Genomic DNA, 23236 nt, shown 5'->3' with positions numbered 1-23236 from the left:
AGCGCGGGCCGGCCGAGCGGTGGGGAAAGGCAGCGGCCAGGCAGGGGAGGGGGCTCCGCGCTCCGCTTCCCTCACGGGCAGGCACTGCCCGCCCCTCCCCGGTCCCTTCCCACACTCGGGCCGCACGGAACGGGAGGCCCCCGGGGGCTTGCGGTGACGGGAAGGTGGTGGGGGAGGGGGTGTCCGTACCCGGTGGCCTCATGGCTTAGGAAAGGTCTGCTCCCGCCCCTCTCCCCCTCCGCGCCTGACGGGGCAGAGAGCACCGGGGAACCGCGGCCTCCCGGCACCCGCCTCTGACTCCAGGCAGCTGGAGAGCACTGCCCCCGCTCCTCGCTTCCGCTCCCCTCCCCACATCCAGCCTCGCGGGGGGGGGTTTTGTCTGAGAGCGAGGGTATCATGCTAGGCAGTGTCTTGCAGCCGGTAGCCCCCAGGCCACGGGAGACGGGATTTTTGTCCCAGGCTCATTGGGGCGTCTTCATCTTGCACCCAGTTTTTTGCAGGAGGCATGGGATCCCACAAAACGTCCTGGAGTATTGCCAGGTGCCAGAGAATCTGTGGCTTTGTTTCTGCCACTCTTCGCCTAAACAAGCAGCATCAAACAAACAATGTAAATAGCAAGAGCCTGTATTTATTTCCTGGACCAACACTTAAGGTCCAGATGGCCTCCTAACGTGCAGAAGTGTGAGCCGGTAAAAGGACAGAGAGAGGGACAGAGAGGAATGAACAAGGAAGAAGTTACATTTGCAGCTAAGCGGTGAGATAGGAACTGCAGAGGCTCCTACACTTTTTATAGTGTACCACATACTTGGGCATATGTATGCTGCACCTCCCACTCTGTGCAGAGTATTGCATAATATTACCATCTGAATTTACAGAATTAACTGTTTTAGAAGGAAAAAATGAATGCTGTTTTCCCTCATGTACAGTCCACCTATAGATCTTTTGTCTCTTAACGGATGTTAACTGTGGAATCTGAGAGCAGACAGTCTATGACAAGTCTGTTTTGCAGTCTCAGGTTGGACCAGAGCTTGCTGAAGCTTTAAAAGCATGGGAAAACATGTTCCTTACTGCTGAACAATCTTACAACCTTCTAAGTATATACTGTGTATATAAAAGGTATGCTTTTTCTACTATTCATGTATCAGAACTTGAAAATAAATAATAATCTATTCTTGTCCTGCATGAAAAATAACATATCAAAGATTTAGAAATAAAGTCGCAATACTCTCGCTGATTCACATAGGATCTCACTTAACCCCAAAAGAACAGCTATGCAACAGTACGGTCCTAGCCACGAAGGACTAAAAAACAATCTAAACAATCTATAAATACATTTGCTTCCTAGTTAAACAATAAATAAAATTATTTCAATAACTGATGAGCAGCTTCAAAGGCTGAGAGAATGGGTATATTCAGCCTGGAAAAGAGAAGCTTCGGGTGACCTCATTGTGGCCAATGAGAAAGATGGAGACTTTTTAGAGGACAAGGGGGAACTGCTTCAAACTAAAAGAGAGTAGGTTTAGATTAGGTATTAGAAAAAAAAAATCTTCCCTGTGAGGGTGGTGAGGCTCTGGCACAGGTTGCCCAGAGAAGCTGTGGCTCCCCCATCCTTGGAAGTGTTCAAGACCGGGTTGGATGGAGCTCTGAATAACCTGGTCTAGTGGGGGTTGGAACAAGTTGTTCTTAAAGGTCCTTTCCAACCCAGGCCATTCTAAGATTCTATTATTTTCCTTCTTTATGTGAGAATTTTAACAGCGAGTTTTACTTGATTTTTTTTTTTTAGCCCTTTCAGTGTGTTTTTTAAATATGACGAGCTTTTGCAAACTTTCATTTTGATCCCTGTTTTGAAACATTATACTCTTAGATTTGCACTAGAGTTAGCTTATTATAATCACATTAGGTTCCCTATTAAGTTCAGTGGGATGACTCATGCACAGAGATGTCCAGACATCTCCGATGACTGGGGGCCATGTGTTACAACATCAAAACAAGTTATCCATCGTTTAGTTTTATATCAAAGCTGTGGAACTAATGTGTTATTTGGAAAAAAACATTCTGAACTTCTCTCAACTCCCAGAGGCAAGTTAATTCAATTTCTTTGCTCTCCCAGTTTTTAAAGGGTACTAGCACAAAACCAGTGATGTTGCTTCAAATGAAAGCAGGAGCTAAGACACCAAAAACAGACTTGGGCACCTTCATTCATACTATTATTTTCTGCATCTTTATTTAAACAAAAAGGGAAGAGAACTATCATTTAGAATTGAGAACTGATATTTTTTTCTTTGTTGATTCATTAACCCTCAAAACTGAGTAGTGTTTGTATCCCTCTTTGGCTGGTTGTTCTGCACTATTGCTAAAAAGGACCCCTATGAATTAAAAGTTAAAAGCCTGATATGTCAAAAGTGACAATCCTCAGCTGCCATTTTTTTCAGCTGGATTTGCAAGTGCTCAACTGCACTTCCTAAGACCCTTGTTTTGTGTGGAGTATATATAACCCTCTCAGCCTCACTAACATCAGAAAGGTGACACAAGCACCCAGCACTATCTCCTCAGTGGTGTTATTTTTTTTTCCCTCAACATCCTACAGTTTTAAGACATTTTTTTTTCAGTTGAAGTGTTCTCAAGACATGGTTTATGGTAGGAGAATTTTTATTTTTCCAGCCAAGCTTAGCTAAAAAAAGTTAACTGACTTTCATTTAACAGAAATTCAATGAGCATTGAAGATATAATATACTAACCCTTCAGTATTATTTAATGGAGTGCAATCCAGCAAAAAAGGAGTTATCAGTCAGCCAAAAAGCTGACTGAATCAGCTGTGAACCAGCACCAGCTGAATATCATACTAAAAGCTGTATAAACTCCTGCTCAGAAAATGGCCTTGTAGAGAGAAATCAGGTGAAACATTCTGTAAAACACATTCACCTGGAAACTCCAGCATTTTCACAGTGTACAGCTGGACTTAATGACCTTACTGGTCTTTTCCGACCTGAATGATTCTATGATAAGGTGCAGCAAGTGTACATCTGTTTGGGGGAAAAACAAATTAGTACTGGCTATTGTGGTCTTCATTCAATCCTTCATGTCTTGTTTCTCTTAGTTGCAAAAAGAAAAATAGCCATAATCACGTTTCCAGCCAACACTCTGCTGACCCATGATACAGGAAAATGCAGAGGATTAGGAATGCTTTCCCTGGTTGCTCAGGCAACAGTGAGACATGGGAATATGAAAAGGTATTAACATCCTTTGTACAGTATCTCACTAGAGTTCTCAGATGTGTTTATATTTGTCTATGTTCTTCTTCTTTCTCATTATCCCATAAATGAAAACATGAAAATTATTTGTTTAGTTTGCTACCTAGAATGTGAAAATATTATATATGAAAACATATTATTTTTCTTTTTCCTAAAGGATAAAATAAGTACAGTTTTCTGAGAGGCTGGAGAAATTTTCAAAACTGTGCACCGAAAGGTTTCTAAGTAGTATCCAAAACACAGCAACTATTGTCTCTCTTAAAAAATCCTTGTAATTTTGCGGTGTCTCTTAAGAAAATAATCATTGCTTCATCTGCTTTTTCTTTCCCACTTACATGTGCAAGTACCTAATAAATAGGTCCCGTCAAGTTCCAACTTCACAGACCTAATTAGCTATCAAAAAAAACTTGCAGAGAAGGATTGTTTATAAAGGCTTCACTTTCCAAATTTAAAAAAATTACATGAATGTAAGAATAGCAAGTAAGTAGTATTTCAAGTTAAACATTGGTATGTTATGTGAGACAGGCACAAAAATTCTATCCATATATCCACATAAATTTTCATCATACATCCTTAATATAAACAGCAAACATATTTGTGGCTGGCCTAATTTATGGAATTTTGGATCACTTTAGGGCTGAGTTATTTTTATCACTTGATTTTGTATTTTTAAGTATGCAAACTATGTAAGGGCAAAAAAAAACCATCATGAAAGGAATATTACCTGTTGGTCATCAACAGGCACCACCTGCACCTCCACATAAGAGAATTCCTTCTTTGATTAACAGTGTCTGTCAGGGTCACACACACCCTCTCGTTTCTTGTGCTGATTCTGAAGTACTTCAATCTTGGCCTGAGTCACTGACTCTCTCAAGCAGGTGTTTTTCAAGCTCCTTTCATGAAATGTCAATGTGATTTCCCCCCCACGCCCTTCTAGTAGCTCATTCTCTTCATTGAAACATGTCCTCAGATGCCACACAAGCACTGGAACAGTTTGTCTTCACAGACAGACATGGTCTTTCCGCTGCCGACCTGCTACATTTCCTGCTCTCTATTTTGAGTTCCTGGCTGGTACATACCACAAAAACCAAATACACATACACTTCCAGGGTTCCTGAGCTTGCAGAGCACCAGCTCCCTGCATTTGTTGGGATATATATACCAGAAGAAATAGTATTTGGCTCTTGGACAGTGAGCTGTCACTGTATGGGGTTGGTGGGTGAATGGATGAAACCAGAGCATGGAGCTCACACACCAGCTGCTGAGATTGCTCTTGCAATTTCAGAGCATTCAGTGTAAGCTTTCAAAAGAGAAAACTGACAGAGAACCCCAGTCCCTGAAACACAAATTATTTTCTGGATGTATACTCAGCAGAAAGACTGATACCAAAGAGACTGTACGTGCTATCCCTGAAACAAGTGAGAATAATGCTTGCTCTCAGTAATCTATGTACCCTCCTTGGTTGTGTTCAAAATTGTTCTTCTCGCACCCATTTGTATCAGAAGTCCCCAGTGCCTCTTCATGTTTGTCCTCTGGTCAGACAGACAATTCCCAAAGGGCATCTTAGGTTATTCTTTAAAACTATGCCAGTTCCTCTTCAACTACCAGTAGACTGCTCAGTACATTCCTTCATTATGAAGATGTTTTCTCTCTCAGCCGTCATTACAAAGAGCCAGACAGCTCTTCAGGTCTACCTATTCCCTTTTGGAGAAGGGCAAAAAGATTAAGTTACACCCTGAATTCCCATTTACAGTGGTTTAGGAGTTCTGTCTGAATGGGTTCTTTGCCTTAACAGATGACTTTCTGAAAGAAAGCTCTGTACTCTGAAGATCTCCATAGATTTACTCAAATTCCTCTACAAGAATGAGCTTTTAAGAGTCTTCCCTGCCTCTCTATGTCCAGGGTTGCATATAGTCAGGAGGTCAGCCTGCCTCACCTACAGCCCTGAAACATCTCCCCGTGCATTCACAAACACTCACCTGGACAATGGCCCTCCTCTGAAACCACCAAGCCTCATTTTACCATGGCAGAGGTAGCTTTAAACATCTGCAGCTTTCCAAGATGTTAATGGCAGCTGCCGAGACATTCTCCCCAACTTCTGTTCAAGATTACGCAGGGCACATGGCAGCCAAGTCAGATGCCAGGTTCAAAAGGACAATATTCCAGCTGCTGTTTGACACGTGCAGCTAGAACTTCTCCCTTTCGCCATTCAAGGAAAACGCAGGTCATCTCACACTTAGCAAGAAGTCCCTACTTAAGAGACAAGTGAGGCAAAGGGCTTATACGTGATCCAGAGAGATATGAGGCAAGAGAAACTGCGTCTCATCAGCATGGACCATCTGTGCAGCTACAGCAGGATAACATCAGTACTGTCCTATCAAAAAGCAGCAGGCGCTGAAGGGTTATCCCAAGTGCTGCATGGCATGAGCTGCAATAGAGAGACTGCCAAGAAACACAACAACACTGTGTCTGGTTCCCAGTGAAGAGAGATCAGAAAATTCTGGTAATGTTGCAGTTTTCCCTTCCTTGAGGTCTGTGTACAGCAAAACTGAACATTACTGAAGAAAATTAGAGAGTACTGAAAGCAACATTGCTGAACCAAACCAAAATAACTCAGCAGCTACAGAAGAGGGGGAGATTTGAGAAACACTGCATGTATTACTGAGTTCACATGCCCTCTCAACAAATACTTTTCTCTAGCCCTGGGGACTATGTGCTCTGAGCTCTGATACAGAGAAGACACTTGTCTCTAGGCACAAATCCCTTGAGATGGACTTTGGAATGACTGGCTGAACCTGACTGATCATCATAGGGAAGAAGGTGTTGCAGTCCAAACGGGTTATCCACAACCAGCAGATGTACCTGCCTAGCACTGAACTATCTAATGACTGTATCAATAAGCCATGGACCTGCAAGATACACCAGTTTCAGCATAGGCTGGAAAACTTCCTGCAGACTCATATTCAAACTAATTTGTACAGCTCCTTGGGATACCCAGTCTATCAGTAGGGGAAGCAGCTTTGAATTCCCAGGCTATGCTTGCAACTAGCAGTGAGGAGACAGCACTGATCAAAACCCAGGGAATGAAAAAGGTGGGGGGGGAGAAGAAGGGGAAAGGGAAGAGGAAGCGGCAGTGGCTCTCCAGAGGGGAAGATCCTGAGCAGAGTTATGTGTATAGTATGAGTTTGGAGCTGCTCTGAACACAGACTGATCCCATGATCAACTGTATTCCCATGGTGGCCTGGAGCTGACACTATGCCAGCAGCCTTGCTATGCTGGATGCTGTGTAACTGCTCAGGGAAGGAGGACACAGTCAGAGTTAGATTGGATAAAGTTTTGTTCTGCTGAATGTCATTCTTTCTGATCATTTTGCTTGGGACTCACTTCCCAGTCAGTTTTACCTTTTTCTTTACCTTATCCATAATTAATGTACTAAACCCTGTGCTTGAAAAGACTAATGAGAAAGAATGAACCCCCTTCTCTCTCAAGTGGACAAATACAGTGGTAAAAAACCCAACCAAACAAAAAAACCCACCAGCTAAAATTCTCCCACTTAAAGTTTCAACAAGAATATATTTATCTTTTATGTTGAAAACTGTCTGGAGTGCTTCTCTTTTGGTGGAACAAAGTTCAATACCCACAGCATAGTGCCATCCTTGTGTTGACACACAGAGAAGTCCCACAGGCCAAACGATAGCCACTAGCAAGGCAGTGTGGAATAAATCCCATCTGTCGTCGAGGAGAAGTGAATCCCAGCCACAGCTGCATCAGTCACTATAATGACATCCCACTTTGCTTCTTGGAATCCTTCCGTGCAATGGGACTGAAGGACAAGATCTCCTTGTAAATAAGCTCTTGAAAAACATAACAAAATAACCATGAATGTGTGACTTTAGAGGACACAAATGAAAGCTTGAATGTTATATGTGCAGAAAGGAGGTATTCAGTGACAGGTACGAGATGGAAGAGACAAAGGAGAGAGGCAAAAAAAGTCTGCCTGAAGAGCTGGAGGGATCTTTGCTGAATGCAGAACAGCAAGAGCAAGGTAAGAGATGTGCACTGCCATTGAGGCATCAGCAGGCAATCACAGCCTTACTCAGCATGTGCACAGGAAAGAGAGAGGGGTAGGAAAGTCCCATGCTAGACAGGAACTTCAAAGAAAATAAACTTCTTACTTTTCCACTCATCTATTGAAAGCTTTTCATGTTCCAGAGAATCATCATAGGACTGTTGTGCTTCTGTCTCCTCCTCGACATCTCGGAACTGGTCGAAAAAGGGGTGAGCCAATGCCTCTGTGGCTGTAAGGCGCTTTTCCACATCAAGCTGCAACATCTTGTCAAGCAGGTCCACAGCTGTAGGAGAAGATGGGAACAGAGCTAAGTAAGGTGCTGTGGAGAATAGGAATCGTGTGCATGAACCCTGCAAGCTGATGGGACTGGTATTTCCAGTACAGCATCTCCAGACCTGAAAATGAAAGAGATTCCTCAACCTGGTCAAGGCAGTGAGGAGCTCCTGTCAGTGGAGTTGCAAAGTCTGCCCAACAGCAGCCTCAGGGAGCTCTTACTAACAGAAGTTAAATTGTGTAGAAATAAATTAGTCTTGAATAAGCATTGGGGCTGCACAGGTGGGGCTGCAGAAGGATGAAGAGCAAGCCAGTAACCTCAAGATATTTTTCAGTTTTTATAATTTCCTTCCACTCAGAGTCCTGCATCTCAAAGTAGTCTTAACATGAGTAATCCATATAGAAATCTATACTTCTGTGGTAAACAGGAGGGCAGAAAACTCAGATAGCATCTAGTCTGTCAGCCCCATTCCCACTTGGTTTTAACATTTTAATGCTTTCTTTTTTTCAGTTTTTAGAACAGCTTTGCTTGCTTTCATCTCTAAGCTACTTGGGAAGAGAGCTCTTTGTAAGAGATCAGTTTTGACTCTGAAAATTATAAATTAACATCGTCTGTCTGTTAAGGATCACTAGATCCAGGTATTCAACAAAGAGGATCTACACTGTACTATGAAAAAAAAATACTGGAGTGGGCTGTGGGGGTCTCATAGCACTTTATCAAAGCCCATGGTGCCTCAGATGTTAGGCTGGGAATTAATAATGAACAAAGAAGAGCTGGTTTGTTTATCTAAGAGCTACTGATCATATTGTCACCCGCTTGGCTACAACAAGAACAACTTCAGGAAGCTAATGTCAGCAAAAATTCATCCTAACTTTCATACTAATTGGAACTGATATATGCAACTGTCTTAATCCTTAATTTGCAACCCAGAACCAGGACATCCTGTTATATCCAGCATCTGCTTTCTTCTGGTTTGTTAAGACAAAAGTCAGAAGTTTATCTCTTCCATAAATATTGTATGTTACAGACTGTGTAATTTTAAAATTAAAAAAAAAAAAAAAAGCAGTGAATGGCCAAGAACAGCAAAACATCACTATTGCAATAAGGAATCATTTTGGTTTTTACTTGATACATATTTGCCCTGGGAGGGGCAGGGGCATAGCCTGCAAGGGAGAAATTATAAGAATTATAAGAAAAAGGAGAAATAGAGTTGAAGCTGTGGTGGTCAGCTTGCCTCTTTTCCAACTGTGAAAACTCGTGAGAAATGCTGGAGATGACTTACCCTGAGGATTTGCTTTAGGGAAAAGCACAGACAAATCTTTCTTGGGGATTTTAGGAAGGGACTTGATATAACTCATAGCCTGAAAAGCAAGGAAAGCACAATTACTGCACGTGGACAAGTAGGAGGGGATGTGAAATACAGCCTTTAGATCTCATGGCTCTAATGAGCAAAGGCAAATGGAGAGAACGGCAAATTGTCCCAGATGTCACATTTCAGTGAGCAGTTTACAAGGAAGTATTTTTATCAATTGAGATACAGAAATACTTCTGTTTTAAGAGCCAAGCTAGAGAACAGAGAAGCTTGCTGGTTTGCTAGGGCATCAGGCACCTCACATGGGAGTTCCTGCAATCCACACCAAGTCGTCAGATGTGCCACTAGCAGAGAAATGTCTTCCTTGCCAAGGGGAAAAGGCTGCTGTTGCAATTCCTCACTGCTGCTGCAGAGGCAGCACCTCTCCCATCTCAAACACAGACATGTTAACCTCTTCCCCACCATATCTCTGCCACCAGGACCTAAATCCATAGTGAACTTTTTTACCGCTTTATCCTCCAACTTCTCCAAGAAGTCTTCTCCTGGATGCCCCGTTACTTTCAGGATCTGAGTCAGTTGATCCAGGTCTGGCAAGCTGTGTTAAAGATTGCCCATTGAGGAGTGAGCCCTGGACACCCTCCCACAACTCAGCTCAGTTTGTAATGATACAAACCCAACAGAGTTACACAAGTTCATTAGACTGGCAAAAAGAGCTCCAAGGCTTTTTTCCTGGCATGCCATTTTCATCAACAGATAATTTTTCTGGCACAGCTATGCCAGGACACATGTCCATGGTCTTGGGGGAATATGCAAAGGTTTGGGGATGGAGCTATGGCCATGCAAGGTTGAACTGGTAGAGCTCTAACCGCAAGGTAGGGCACCCATGGCCAGCACAGAAGTGTATTTCTAAGGTCCCCTCTTAGCTTCTGCTTTCCTCACCAAAAAGACTGGTCCCTGTGATTACCTTCCAGTAAACCAGACTGACACCTGTTTTTCTCAGTAGCCTCATTCATTAAAAAGTGCACACCAAGAATTACTACTCCCCCCAAGGAAAAGGTTCAGCTTGAAAGGATACAGTCTTTGCCTTTAAACAGCGTTTTCCCAGTCAGCATTTCTGCCATGATACAGCCAATAGACCAGATATCCACTGTTCAGAGTGAAAAAGGGGGGGTGGGGAGGGGAGAGAGGGGAAAAAAAAAAAGGAAAAGAAAAAGGACAATGAAAAGGCAGCAATGATTGCTGGGGCTGTCGCTTTTGTTGTTGCTTGCAGCAGGGACTGATTTAAATGTCACTCCCATTCTCCTCTGTTCTTTCTATGCTGCTAAAATCTCTGCTTTCATCATTTCCCGCAAGCACTAGCTTTGGGAGTGGCGCAACACCTTTGGGATCTTCTCTGCTCCCAGGAACACTGATGATAAAGAAGAAAGACAACTGGACGATTACGTGAGGTTTGACCCAGCAGGATCCCCAGGCTCGTCATCAGATAGTCACACTGCAGAGGCAAGGCTGCTCACCTGTCTGGTTGTAATGCATCCAGTTCAGGATGACTTCTGGGGCTCTGTACCATCGTGTAACCACATAGCCAGTCATTTCAGCATCAGCATGTCTGGCCAAGCCAAAATCCAAAATCTGCAGTTGCAAAGGAAGACGAAGAAGGAAGGGCAGGAAAGAAAAAAGAAATCCTATGGGCAAGTAAGACTCCAATTCTAAGAGAAAATTAAGCAGATCCAATCAGATAATAACAAAGCTCCAACTACACCACAGCCAATCGCAGGATGGTTCAAAGACTTAACAGGTTTGTCTTGATTCCACTGTAAACTGCAAGTCAGTTGCAAAACCAGTTGTGGTGAGAAGACTCTGCTGAAAGGATCAGGGCTCTGTGCTACCTGGAAGGTCACTTTCTTTCTTGAAGCTTAAGTTTCAAGTCTGTGCTTTATTTGAGTTGGTCTATGACCTAGTGGTGAAGGCATGCTCCCAGGCCACCACGACTCACCCTTTCCTATAAGAACACCTTGCAGCTGACAGAGGATGGCCTCTCCCTCAATACTAAAGATGAACAAGCTTGACCCAACCATTACAGGCAATGAAGCCACTCCCTGTAACATACATTACAGAAAATACATGCTAGAGCACCACACCAGCAAACTGCAAGCAAACCTTTCAGAGCAATACTAAAAATAACTTTGTCTGGAATCACAACCATAATGTCAATGGGAACCAAAAGGCAACTGTAGTTGAATCCAGTTACCCTTCAGGGATCGTTCACCTAATGCAAGCGTTGCTCAGCAGTATTGAATTTATCTAGGAAGTCATTACAAACTGCCATGCCGCAGGAATTACAGTGACAGGATGTTATTTGAAGTTTTGCGCCTTGATTCAGCAAGTTACATCAGCAGGTATTTCCCACTGCCTGCAGTTGCCAAATAACAAAACACCTTGAATTGAGAAGGCAAGAGGAAACGTGACAGTACCAAGTTCTTGCTGGCAGAGCAGTTCCTCCATGATCTGATATGCTACATGCTTCCAAAGTGGTGCTTTTCCACCTACCTTTAGCTGACAGTCTTCGTTCACAGCCAGGTTACTTGGTTTCAGGTCCTACAACAGACAAGAGCAGAAAAAAACGGATGCTTCGAGTCGCAACACATCAACACAAGGCTCAGCTGAATCTCTGCTTGCCTTTGATGGGGTCTTGTAACATCCCAAGTCAAGTACCAATTCAGCAAAGATACCATGCCTGCTATACTGTACAGCTTTAGATTGCTGTTTTATTTTTTCTGAAACAGTTTTAATTCAAGAAGCATCATAAAATGCTTCTCAGCTCACCAGAAAATACAGCATTTCCTCAAAATGCTATACAAATGAGCAAATTCAAACATATATAGGGTGTAGGACAGAAAAGAAACTCCAGAGCAGACAATGCTATTAGTAAAATGATGTCTAAGAATTTAATAACTTTATGACTATGCTGTGTTTCTCAAACAGACAAAAATCAGAGTAAGAGCAAACATGAACTTACCCTGTGTATGATGCCAGCTGAATGAATATACTGCAATAAAAAGAGGAGCCACAATGTGATCACCAGCAGACAAGACTTTCTGTTCTCCAGCGGAGAAATGAGAGCTACAAATCAGAACTTGCTGCGAACACAACTCTGCATCCTGCTACTGCAGGGCAGCAGTTTGAAAAGGAATCTCTCCCCTGAATTGCTGATAGTATTTGCAATGCTATTGCCAGTCTAAAGAAGATGCATAGAACAGAAGAGGAAGGATGAAGCAATAGTTCCTTAGAGCAAGTACAACAATAGCTTCAAACCATCAAAGACATCAGGGTTACAGCAGACAACATCAAAACTTAGTTATTTTGGGTATTCAAAAAAATAATCTCAGCATAAAAACATAAAATTGCAAAAACTGACTGCATGGCTTGAATCACACCAATTAAACCTTCTGCATGTTCTTCCCCCCTTTATTTAAACTCAAGATAGCAGTGAACTGGTTATTAAGGTGAACTCATGCCTGTAAACCACTGCTCTGATTCCAGGTGAAGGATGTTAGAGGGCAGCATTAAGACACTGTCTCTACATCCTGGGGTTTTCTGTAATTGCTTTCTGCTTTCTCAAAGCCAGTTACAGAAGCATATTTCTTTCTTATTCTACTAAATTGGAAATCAGTCCCTCTGTCTTCTCCCCTGAGAGCCTCTGTTATGAAGAAGCTCCTTCAGCAGAAGCTCCTGTTGCTGCCAATCTCTTACTCTCAGTGTAGAGTTTTGCTAAGGGTTTTGGCAGGTCAAAGAGCAATGCAATTGCTGCCATGGAAAAACAATCGCAAGGTCTATGGCTGCTGATTGCTTTGATACACAGCTGACGTAAACAAGCAGTCACCTGCAGTGTGCTGGAACAAGAGCAGTTCAACAGCCAATATCTGTTCTTAGGTGATGCCATAACACCCCCACATCTTCCTATACAGTGTTGGAAGGGAGTTTAGTTAGGATCAACCCTCCCATACAGAGGAGACAGAGGGAGTCACTAAACTCCTCCAGACCCACTTACCTTCAACCCTTTCAGCATTTGGTAGACCAGGTACTGGATCTTTTCGTCACTGAATTCATGTCCCATGATCTTTTGTAAATCTGTCCGCATGTATGGCATCACCAGGTAGCTAAAAGGTAGTAAGACAAAGCCCTGAGTCTAGAAGAAAAACGCAGGGGACCAGGCTAGCCTTGGGGTTTTTTATGGCTGCGTTAACTTACTGTAACTAAAATGAGTTGCTGTGACAGTGTCCTGGGCTAACTAGCACAGCCTGCAGTGAAGCTGGGATTTCAACCTGCTCAGAAAATTGCTCTTTTTCCTCCTCTTAAATCAGGTATCTGACATCCGGTAAGAACAAGGATCTCTACAATCCTGAATTAGTTTACTTTAGACCTCAAGTGATGTTCAGTTCCGGACAGCCTTTCACCACCCGGAAGCTGAAACATCTTACACAGCAAAAACAGTGTTGGCTCCCAATTTCATCTTTGTAATGTTCTCCTGCCCTGCCTCAAAAGACAACATCTAGCTTTCTTCAGTATCTGCCTGCCAAGACTGCTAATTAGTTGACGGTCTTCCTTGCAGGAACTGCTCTGAGAACCTTCAAATGCTTTTCCTGCAGGCTGCTAAATACCCAGCCATCAGCCAAACCCCCAAATCCAGACACATGCTGCTCATTCCTAGTAATGAGGAAGGGAAAATGACTTGTCCATCCTGACCATAAACACTGAGGGGAAAAAAAAAAGAAAAGCCAGAATCAAGATGAAAAGGAAGCCAGATCTTTAAAATTCTCAGTTTAATTGCCCTGGGGCCTGATGAACAAACAATACTTCTCCCATTCTGAGTGCAGCCTCTTAGCTCAGCAGTCACACAGCATGGATCACACTACATGTGATAGCCATGGAACGTAACACATCCTCGTTACATAGCTTGGTCTGTACATTCTGTGGTCTCCCAGCTGTGAGTATGGCATGTGATCTATTTATGTATTCTGGGTGTGTTAGCCATGGGAACTGACATGTGCTTTTGATTCTCTGTGTTATTTGGGGATGTCTGGCTTTTAGTCTGGGCCCCTTGCACCTCAACCCAATCTGTTATCCTGCTGCTAAGACACGGGTGTCTTGGGCAATGGCTGAGTCCAGATAGAGCAAAAAACTCCAAACTTACAAGTCCTGGAACCCCTGGTAGGAGGCAGTGGAGGTAAAGACATCAAGCAGCCCAATGACCTGATGGAGGAGAGAAGTCCACATTTAAACCTGGAAAGCATTTACGTGCACATGGGACTCAGGTAGTAGCTCTCCACTGGCACATGCATCTGCGTGAACACAGAACTCCATCTGAAGAATCCACGGACTCCTCACTGATGCTGCACAAATGTTTTTCTTTTACTAATACATGGTAGCACCCATTACACATCTGCTTCAGACTGGTGACAACTGGGCACAGCAGAGGCAGCACCTGAACCCCAAAACTGCCTGCACATGCCAAATGTCAGTATCTCTCCCTATATTAAAATAATCCATCTCTCTCTATATATATATAAAAATAAACATGGTGCCACCTGAAAGAACTTGCTCCCAGGTGGCAAGAAAATATCCCTCGTATCAGCAGGAAGAGAGAGAAATGAGTACTTACGTTCTCATGTTGCATGTGCTTCAACAGCATCAGCTCTCTGTATGCTCTCTTGGCAAAGATCTCTGACTGGAATGGGCGGCAGAGCTTCTTGATAGCCACTTTCTCCCCTGTCTTCTTGTCTATGGCTGAACTGCAGCAGACAAATAAAAAACAATTCTGACATTGGCAGCATGTTCTAACAAATTTTGTAATCCCAAAAGTCATCTCCTAGAGAAGAGTTAATTCTTGTGGTCACAGAAGAACAGCAAAGAAAGGCCCTTTGAGAAACCCAGTGGAGTTCTGCACAGGAGATGCTACCCTGCGTGGCTTTGGGCAGCAGACCGCAGCCTGTGCTCTTTGGATGACTAGGTGGGATTCCTAGCCAAGTATTGGTGGCTCATCTTTATTCTCTATAACCTGTAGAAAGAAGCTGGAGGTAACAGAGCTGTGAGAAGAGGGAAACACAAATGGCTGAAATTCAGAATTAGTTCTAACTCTGCCCTCTTCCCTAATGCAAGGAGGTAAGGGAATAAAGCAACTTTTGCTTTGCTATCTGCCTGGAGGCTCTTATCTTTTAAGGCAGGGCAGTGCCTTTACTGTATCCTGGAGACAGTGGATGTCACACATTAAAAATACAGGCTGCTGGAATTAATTCTGCTGTATTCAGGATCTTTGATGCTACACATATGCTTCTGTGTAAAAGCAGGTCTGGCTGAAAATGAGAGTCTTCTATAAAGGTAAAACATGGTACAACAGCCATCACCACAGACATGATGTGTTATTCCCTCCGGTCACGTTTGCTGTTTATGTCACTGGCAATCCTGTGACAGTTTCTCTTCTTCTAAAGGCTTTTTGCTCAGACTGCAAAGGAGGCCTCAGGTTCCGAGTGGGAAGGGAGGTCCTCAGAAGTCTTCAGCTGTAATTTGGGATTCTGAATGGAGCCTCAGTGGTGCCGCAGCCCCTCCTTGACCCCTCCCAAGAGGCAAACATGAAAAAATCACGCTGTAGATTTCCAGAGCAGTTCCCACAGCTTCTTAAATCCCTATCCCATCTCCCATGGAAACAGAAGGGCTATAAATCATCATATTCAATCCCATGGCTTTTAGCTGCATCCTCCAGCCTTGCACAAACACATTTCCCCATTCAGTCGGTAAAAGCAAAGGAAGTGCAGGAACAGTTACACAAGGCAGCTTCAGCACTGAAGATGCTATAGGATATCATAGGAGGCCTCTGAGTGAAGAGTTGTCTCAGTTTCAGGACTTCAGCAGATGTCAGCAGAGGGGATAGCACTGTGTAAAGTTTTCTGAGGAGCGGGGGAAATAAGAGGAAGGCACTCGGACTAAATAGTCAATCAACTTCTGCAGAATTCAAGGCAGATTTCCTAATCTGAAGGTGCAAGTTCTTACCTGCCTTCCCAGCTGCTGACATACAGAGCATCTAACCCCATGTCCCAACACAGGAGAGCAGGGTGATGGAGCTTCAGCCTGCACAGCAGTAGTCACACCCTTGCCATAAGCACAGCTAGAGCTAATTCAGTTGACGCAGCTGAGAGAGCCCACCATGTTCTTCCCAGCACAGATTTAATGAACAGATACAGTTTGGGATGACATGGGGCAGGCAGAGCTGTGTCCTTGCCTCAGCTGGCAGAGATCAACAAGACCAGTGTTGAAGGGGTCAGAAGACTCTTCTTTCCCAATTACATTCAGCTGGAAGCCAAATCACTACAGATTTTGGCAAATTAATAAGGGAACAAACAAGACTTTGCTGTTTCTCCTGAGTTACTTTCTCAGCTGCTCAAGAAGGTGTAAAAGCCAGCTGCTGAATAACACTGCAATAGGAAAGTCTCCCAGCAATTCCCAGCAGAGGACAGCAAATCCTAACTCCACATGCTTCCACCTCTGTTTTGTACAAAAATCGGGACCAAGCCCTCCCTGCTGAGCACTGTCCATTCGATACTACCACCACCATGGACCTCCAGACTGTTTCAACACCCTTTCCTCCCTCCCTCCTTGAGAGCTCCAGAGCAGCCGAGACTTTCACAGGGAACAGTAAAGATCTGTCTTACTGGTGTTGGGGTTTTTTGGGAGGGGAAGGAAATTTTGAAAGGATTTCTCTCTTCCTTTTTTTGTCCTATCTTTGTTTTCCTTCCTGCTTTCCTCAATGGTAAAAACCTGAGAAAACTGTACAAATATAAAAAAATAGTCTAGTCTTGCCTGATTTTGCAGGCCTAACTTAAGCATCTCAGAAGTGTAAAGGCACCTGGACAGCAAAAGGGGCACCTCTCTACAAGGGACAAGGACAGAAGCTGGAAACCAGGGTTTCAGGATTAGTGCTGTGACAGCAGCAGGATAGACTTTGCCCAACACCTATGAAAAGGGATACACCTTTCTTTTTTATTTTTAGCTCAGCATGTTATGAAACAAGGGCTCTGTTCAGATACTATCACAGACTGCTTCATATTTAACCTACCTTTCAAAGAATCGCCCGTCTCCTTCAGTTTGTCAGTGTAAACCAAGCAAGGTCTGACTTCTGCTTGCTCTCGCTACAGGCTCCTTTACCCAGGTGAATAATTAACCGCAGCTCATGCTGCTCTCTCATAGGTTAGGGATTATTATCGGCCATGAAGGAAGTCCCAGTATGTTACTGATCCTGGTTTACAGTAACATCTATCTACTTTATGATTTCAAGCTGGAAACAGTATCAGAGTGGGGGTGGTATTGTCCAGGCAGACCAGCATTGCTATCTTGGACTAAGCAGCAAGGATACTTTGTTCCAGTATCCACCTCTGTTACCATCTACAAATTTCTTTCAGACACCTAAGTATTCCCTTCCCTGGTACGGTTGCTGCCAGATAATCTTCATGCAAGCTCAAGACCAAAGCAGCTCAAAAGCTGCCTGACCCCAATGCTGAGGTGACGCCCCAAGCTGCTCGGCACTCCTTGCTGCTGTGCCTACGCAGTCCCCTCTCTGCCCACCCAGGGTGACCACAGGAGGAAACATTTTCTTCAAGTGACCAAGTTTCCAGCCCGCTGCCTGCACCGGAGCAGGAGACAAACCACCTCCATCACACATGCAAATGTCCTTTCTTAATGGAGAGGTGTTGACAAGCACCTCCTTGTTTTCCCCCTGGCAGGGAACACCCCTACCTCGCCCCATATACTGCTCCTGGCAGTGCAAGCAGGATCCCACTCACCACACCGAGCCGTAGGCTCCAGACCCCAGCGGGTGGAGGGACGTGTATCTCCTGGGCAGCTCCCAGAGGGTGTTGTTCACCTCCTGTCTGTAAAAGCCTCTTCTCCTTGCGATGTTCATCGCCCGACGGGTGTGGGAGTGCCACCCCCCCAGAGTACTGGAGTACGGGAGGGTCTCTGGGGTGAGAGCGCGACTGTGAGGCCTCCTGCGCTGGTAAAAAAGGCTCCAGCGAGTTTCCTTCTCTGTTTTCAGCTGTTGCGAGCGTGAAGGGACATGTCTTTTGGCCCTCCTCCCTCCGCCTCCACATTGGCAGAGGTGAGGCATCAGGTTTTCCGACACGCCTCAGTCTTGTACAGGTGCCTCTGGGCTCTGCTATAGGAGTGGAGCACCCAGCCCTGCTCAGGCACACCCCCGGGAGCCCTGTCACCTGGAGCTCTTACTCTCCTGCCTTCACAAGCCAAGAAATATCCTCATGCAGCTTGGAGGGGGTCTCATGAAATCCGTCCTCCAAACAAGTGGATGAGTAAGGACTTGTCAAGCTGGGGAATCTGAGGGACAAGCCACAGCACCTCGTCAGACAAGCAGGGACATTCTTCTTTAAAGCTGATGAAGGACAGTTCCAGCCTCATGACAAAGAACACACAGTGTTACGTCCATAAAAGAGCAAGGAGGCAATGGCAATGTTCTCCAAAGTCTGGCTTCCCAGCAGCGCAGGGACATGCTGAAAGTACGCTGAGGTTCTCCACCTATATCCAAGTGACTACTGGGAGGAGGTTCAGGAGCATCTGTGAGATGGGAACATCCTGAGAACTGTTTGCTGCATCTGCTTTCATCTCCCACAGCAGGTCTAACCCTTTCTTGGGGTCTTCACGGACAGCACAGAGCCCAGGTTCACTGCTATGCCTACCATGACCAGGCCAGACCAGCAAACCCAGCCTGCAAGAAGGTCCATTCCTAGTAAGCAGATGGCACCTCAACATTTTGCTCCAACATTAGGAGGCTCAGGCAGGGCTCCCACGCAGGAGGTAGGTGCATCCTACATGCTTCCCAAAGGAAGTGACTAAGCTGTGCCTTACCAAGCCAGCCTAGCTGCTTACACAGTGTTCTACCTCACCAGCCCTCCACCCTGCCTAGAGCCTCTGCTCCTTCCATACAGGTAATCTGCAAAGGTGTCCCTGCTCCAAGAATATCTGTGCAGCAAAATTAGAGCCAAGCTACCTGGCAAATGAAAAATACGCAAAAAGCACTACTGGAGGTTGGGAAAGATTCACTGTTCCTGCTTACAGGCAACCACTGCAATACCCATCAGCATTGACCCTTATGTTCTTCAAGTAATCATGCTACAGCCACAGGCACAGCCTGCTGCTTTGTAAAATACAAGCTAGGGACAAGGCATTATGGTAGTATTTTAACCCTGCTTATGCATATCTGTGTAAATCAGCCCTGGCTGTAGCAACAGCACAGTCAGGAAATGAACCATCTGCTTGGCTGGGTTCTATAAATACACCTGTGAGCAAGAAGTGTCACAGCAAAAACTCCTGGTCCATAAGCAAACATGTAACTCCTTGGTTATTTGATGAATGCAACTCTTGCTCAACTACTTGTGCACATGAAGGTAATCAGCACGCAATTAAGGAGTCCTAAATAGCTGCAGCATGCCTGGGCTGTAAAAATATGAGTTAATTCAAGTGACCAAATCAAACAGCAAATTTTAGATTCATAGAAACCTTTTGGTTGGAAAAGATAATCTTGAAGGTCAAATCTAATCGCAAACCTAACTCTGCCACATCCACCAAAAGAAGTGATGGGATGACCCATACATTCTTCTCCAGGCACCTTGACAGTGCAGCTAGAGGTGATGATAAGTTACAATTTTTACCATTGCTTCCCTTCTAGTAATAGACATTTCATCATGGACCTACCCAGACTCCCAGTATGTTGTTCTCACCTGTGATGGCCCTACCATTGACTAGAGCATAGTTGGACAACAATTTGCAAGGGCTGCACACTGACTGTTAAGCTTCATGAGAGTAATTTGATTTTATAGGTGTAATTTCCCCCCCCCCCCATTAAATTCTCACTTATTTTTAGTGGGTTTTTGGGGTTTTTTTTGCTAACCAGGATATATTGTAACCAAGCACATTCTGGAATTGTACATCTTGGGCGTTCTGAATTTTTTTCCCAGAAAACAACAAATGACTGGTCCTGTTTAGGCTTTTTGCTCCCTCTCCTCTGTTTGCACCTAGGCCAACAGATGGTAAAAGCCAACAAGAAGGCTCATGGAGCTGAGAGAACACCCCCTCACTGTTTTTTGTACTTCCTCAAATCAGCTGCTGCACAGCTCTGCGCACACATTGTGGGGATCAGCTGCCTGACTGGGATCAACACAACCCCCCTGGTTCATCATGGCCTAGGAACTTCAGTGACTGAGGGTTGTGCCAGTGTGAAGAACACAGCTTTGCTCAATCTGAGTTCTTCTGAGTAAGTAGCTCTGATACACAATAGAAGTTGGAAAAGCTCCGCTATGGTACAGATCTTTCCACCACCAACTAGATGGCAACTGAAGAGGGAAAAAAAAAAAATCACTTTTAAATAGCAAACAAGCACAAACCAGTCCTACTGGGGAAGGGTCCCAGGGCCAGGTAAGCAGCAGAATGCTTGTCTATTTGTGCTGAATTATTGCTTCCCTGCGCTAAACAGAAAATAAAAGGTGGGGCTTTTTTTCTGCATTCCATACTCACAGTCAGACTCTAAGCTAAGCAAAGAATTCACTTGGGACAAATAAAGACAAGAAGCTCCATGTCAGCAGAGTCAGCCACCAAGACACAGCCTCGACTCCCGCCCCAGCCATCACACACAGGATCTCTTACAGCACACACCATGCTAAAACAAACACTTTAGTGTAAGAGGTTTGCAAGTACCATCAGTGCAGTAAATCTGAAAAATAAATTTTATTTTTAACCAGTGGTATTGTGACATCTTATCTGGCATAACCAATTACAGCAAAATTCATGGGTAGAAACAAAATAGCAGATCTTTTCTTTCAAGTGCAGCATCCTGCTCAGTCTGCAGGCAGCTGACCAGCATTGCACTGACAGCAGGAGTGCATTCCACATGGGCTCCCTTAGGGACAGACTCCGAATGAAACACTGCCGTTCACACACGCGCACAGACACACACACACACACACACGCACGCACAACATCTATATTTTTAAAAATTTTTAGCAATATTTCCGCATGAACTCACACTATAGCATCTACACATAAAACAGCTGATAAAAATAATCTTGCTGTAGGTTTACATAGTATATCGACATTTTCATCTGAATACCCAGACTGCTGGTCCAGCAGAGAAGGAAGGTTTTCTGTCTTGATTTTTTTAGGCTGTGGAGAGTTTTATCCTAGATATAACTACTCTCTTCATCTCAGCTCAGACCTTTATTAAATATTTGGCCTGAAGAGATCACTGGGAAGTAGCCTAGAAAGAATCAATGGCTTTGTCATTCATGTCCCATCCCTTTATGCTGCCTCTTCAAACAGGGTAAAAACACTACAAATGGTTCCTCTCTGCCCCATAGGTAACAAGAATACAAAATACTTCAAAAGCCTTTCTCTTCACATACATAGTGATGTGATGAGTTGCCCACACAAGATGCCTGCAACAAATTAATGTCTAAAAATGTCTCCACCAGAAGCCCTAAGATTTGGCTCCTGAACTCCCCAGCTACAGTTCTAGCACACGAACGTGCTGAGAAACCTCCCTCCTGCCAGTCCCTAACTGGGTATTTTACTCCTGCAGAGTCCTGTAAAATACAAAATATTTGAACCCTGTTTATATTCAAACATACTCTCTTCTCACGTTTCCTTGGGCAGAGATCAAACTGCTAAAAAGCAGCCAAGAAGCTCTTATCTGAGAGGGTAAAAAAAACCTTCTGGTTAATGTTAGTTTTATATATATATAAATATTTATATTTATAGATATAGACAGTGAAAGGGTGATTGTGTGTTTATGCATGCTTATTTCTTTGCTTTGGATTCCAATACTTCTAAAAAATTCTTTTCAGGAAATAAGTTAAGTTCTGGCACAAGATACCATGTTTCTTTAAAGAACATTTTTTTACACTTGATCTCACAAAAAACTCTCCAGCCCAAGCTCTCCTTCTCTGCAAACAGAAGGTCAGAACAAGGAAAAAGGGGCACGTTTCTATATGCCATATATTATCTCCTTTCCTTGTTGAATGGCAGGTATTTCCCAATGAGCTGCAGCAAAGGAGGAAGGGTGCTGTGATTTCACGGCACCAGCTGAGGTACTCAGTAAACATTTCACTGATGATTTAACTGCCCCAGTGCCATCCCCAAAAAATAAGGACAAAAATCAAGCAGCTCTACATGCACATTCAGCTACAACATGCAAAACACATCACCTTCTAAGAAACAGAATACACAAATGTGTGGCTAGCAAGAATCTTCTCCAACCTCTGTCTCTTAGGAGCTAATGCTAGGAAGCCTCAGAACAAGAGGAGGAGAAAAGGGAAAAACACAGGAATACCCAATCCAGGGGTTGAGGCTGTTGCCTCAGAAAGTTATTTCCTGATTACATTGAGCTCATGCCTGGCTATGTGGGAGCCTTCACCCTCAAAAACAGTGGGTCAGAGATTTCCTTTCCTCTCTCTTCCCATTCATTTAAGGCACAAACATATTTACAGTTTCAAAACAACATCTTTTCATGTTCCAAGGATCAGGCGTTGGAAGGCCTCTACATTCTGCTGTACCAGGAAGATCTGGATATAAATCAGACACCTGGTACTGAACAAGGATGTTCCTTAACCCCACCTTCAGTCCTGAAGAAAACAGAGGACTCTCTAAGCCTATAAACCAACTTTCATTATTTTGAGGTTACTTAGTTGTAGGAGAATTGATAAATGGCAATGACTGTAACCAAACCTTTAAATGTCAACTTCCCCATCTTGCCCCAGCAGTGCAAAATGGTGGTGCACTGTTACTCTGGAAGAACTAAGTGCAGTCAGAACAGGTCTCCAGAGGCTTGCCCCAGGCTGTACACAAAATACAAGAGAGCATGCAGCATGTTTACATGGACTCAGCTTTCTTCCCTCCCCCCTCCCTCCCCAGTTCAACACACACAAAACCCTTCCACCAAGGAGAATATTGTTGTGATGAGGCACTTGAACGATAATTGGAGAGTCCCTACGAAAAGGCCTTCCCTTCACAGTGAAGTGGGACAGACAGAAGAGAGCAGTTTCTCAGGACTCCATCTCCTCTTGGTCAAGCGGTGGTGGCACAAAGCTGATTACTTCATCGTAAGTCAGGCCTGGTGGGAAAAGTGTGACAGAAACTTAGCAGCAGTACTATGACAGCAGTACTAAAGACATCTCTTCATGCAAGAAAACCTACAACAACCTTAAAGGTTCTAAAAACATATTTTAATTAAGACAAAAAAGAGAAGAATGGTTACACTACTCTCAGAGACTAACATACAC

The 23236-nt window shown here is 44.0% G+C and overlaps 3 protein-coding genes across 9 annotated transcripts in view; all 3 read right to left on the bottom strand.

Annotated features, from left to right (window-relative positions):
* The window catches only part of BRPF3 (bromodomain and PHD finger containing 3), a 33884-nt gene extending 27161 nt beyond the window's left edge, over positions 1-6723 (bottom strand). For 5 of the 6 annotated variants that reach the window (XR_001921569.2, XM_008934274.2, XM_018079699.1 and 2 more), the window contains exon 1: positions 5231-6723. The gene's annotated coding sequence lies outside the window, so the exon portion shown is untranslated. Of the gene's footprint in view, positions 1-189; positions 211-5230 lie in introns of those variants that run through there. The other variant, XM_018079697.2, reaches the window with a different exon arrangement.
* Positions 6724-6807: 84 nt separating this feature from the next.
* On the bottom strand, positions 6808-22548 carry LOC103767174 (mitogen-activated protein kinase 13). Its single transcript, XM_008934277.4, has 12 exons — positions 17738-22548; positions 14566-14695; positions 14098-14156; positions 12955-13063; positions 11923-11952; positions 11454-11501; positions 10421-10535; positions 9982-10053; positions 9414-9493; positions 8877-8955; positions 7427-7603; positions 6808-7105 (listed from the first exon to the last, which is right to left on the bottom strand). Exons 1-12 carry the CDS (start codon positions 18058-18060, stop codon positions 7026-7028), a joined length of 1302 nt encoding a protein of 433 aa, XP_008932525.2. The 5' UTR covers positions 18061-22548; the 3' UTR covers positions 6808-7025.
* LOC103767175 (mitogen-activated protein kinase 14) overlaps positions 22530-23236 on the bottom strand; it is a 22562-nt gene continuing 21855 nt past the window's right edge. Inside the window, exon 10 of one of the 2 annotated variants that reach the window (XM_018079702.2) lies at positions 22530-23067. In XM_018079702.2, coding sequence (XP_017935191.1) covers positions 23000-23067 — 68 coding nt within the window. In that variant the 3' untranslated portion in view covers positions 22530-22999. The remainder of the gene's footprint in view (positions 23068-23236) is intronic. The other variant, XM_018079703.3, reaches the window with a different exon arrangement.

Source organism: Manacus vitellinus, unplaced genomic scaffold, assembly GCF_001715985.3.
Source record: "Manacus vitellinus isolate BGI_N305 unplaced genomic scaffold, ASM171598v3 scaffold_47_pilon, whole genome shotgun sequence".
Lineage (NCBI taxonomy): Eukaryota > Metazoa > Chordata > Aves > Passeriformes > Pipridae > Manacus > Manacus vitellinus.
This window is presented reverse-complemented; position numbering and strand designations above follow the sequence as displayed.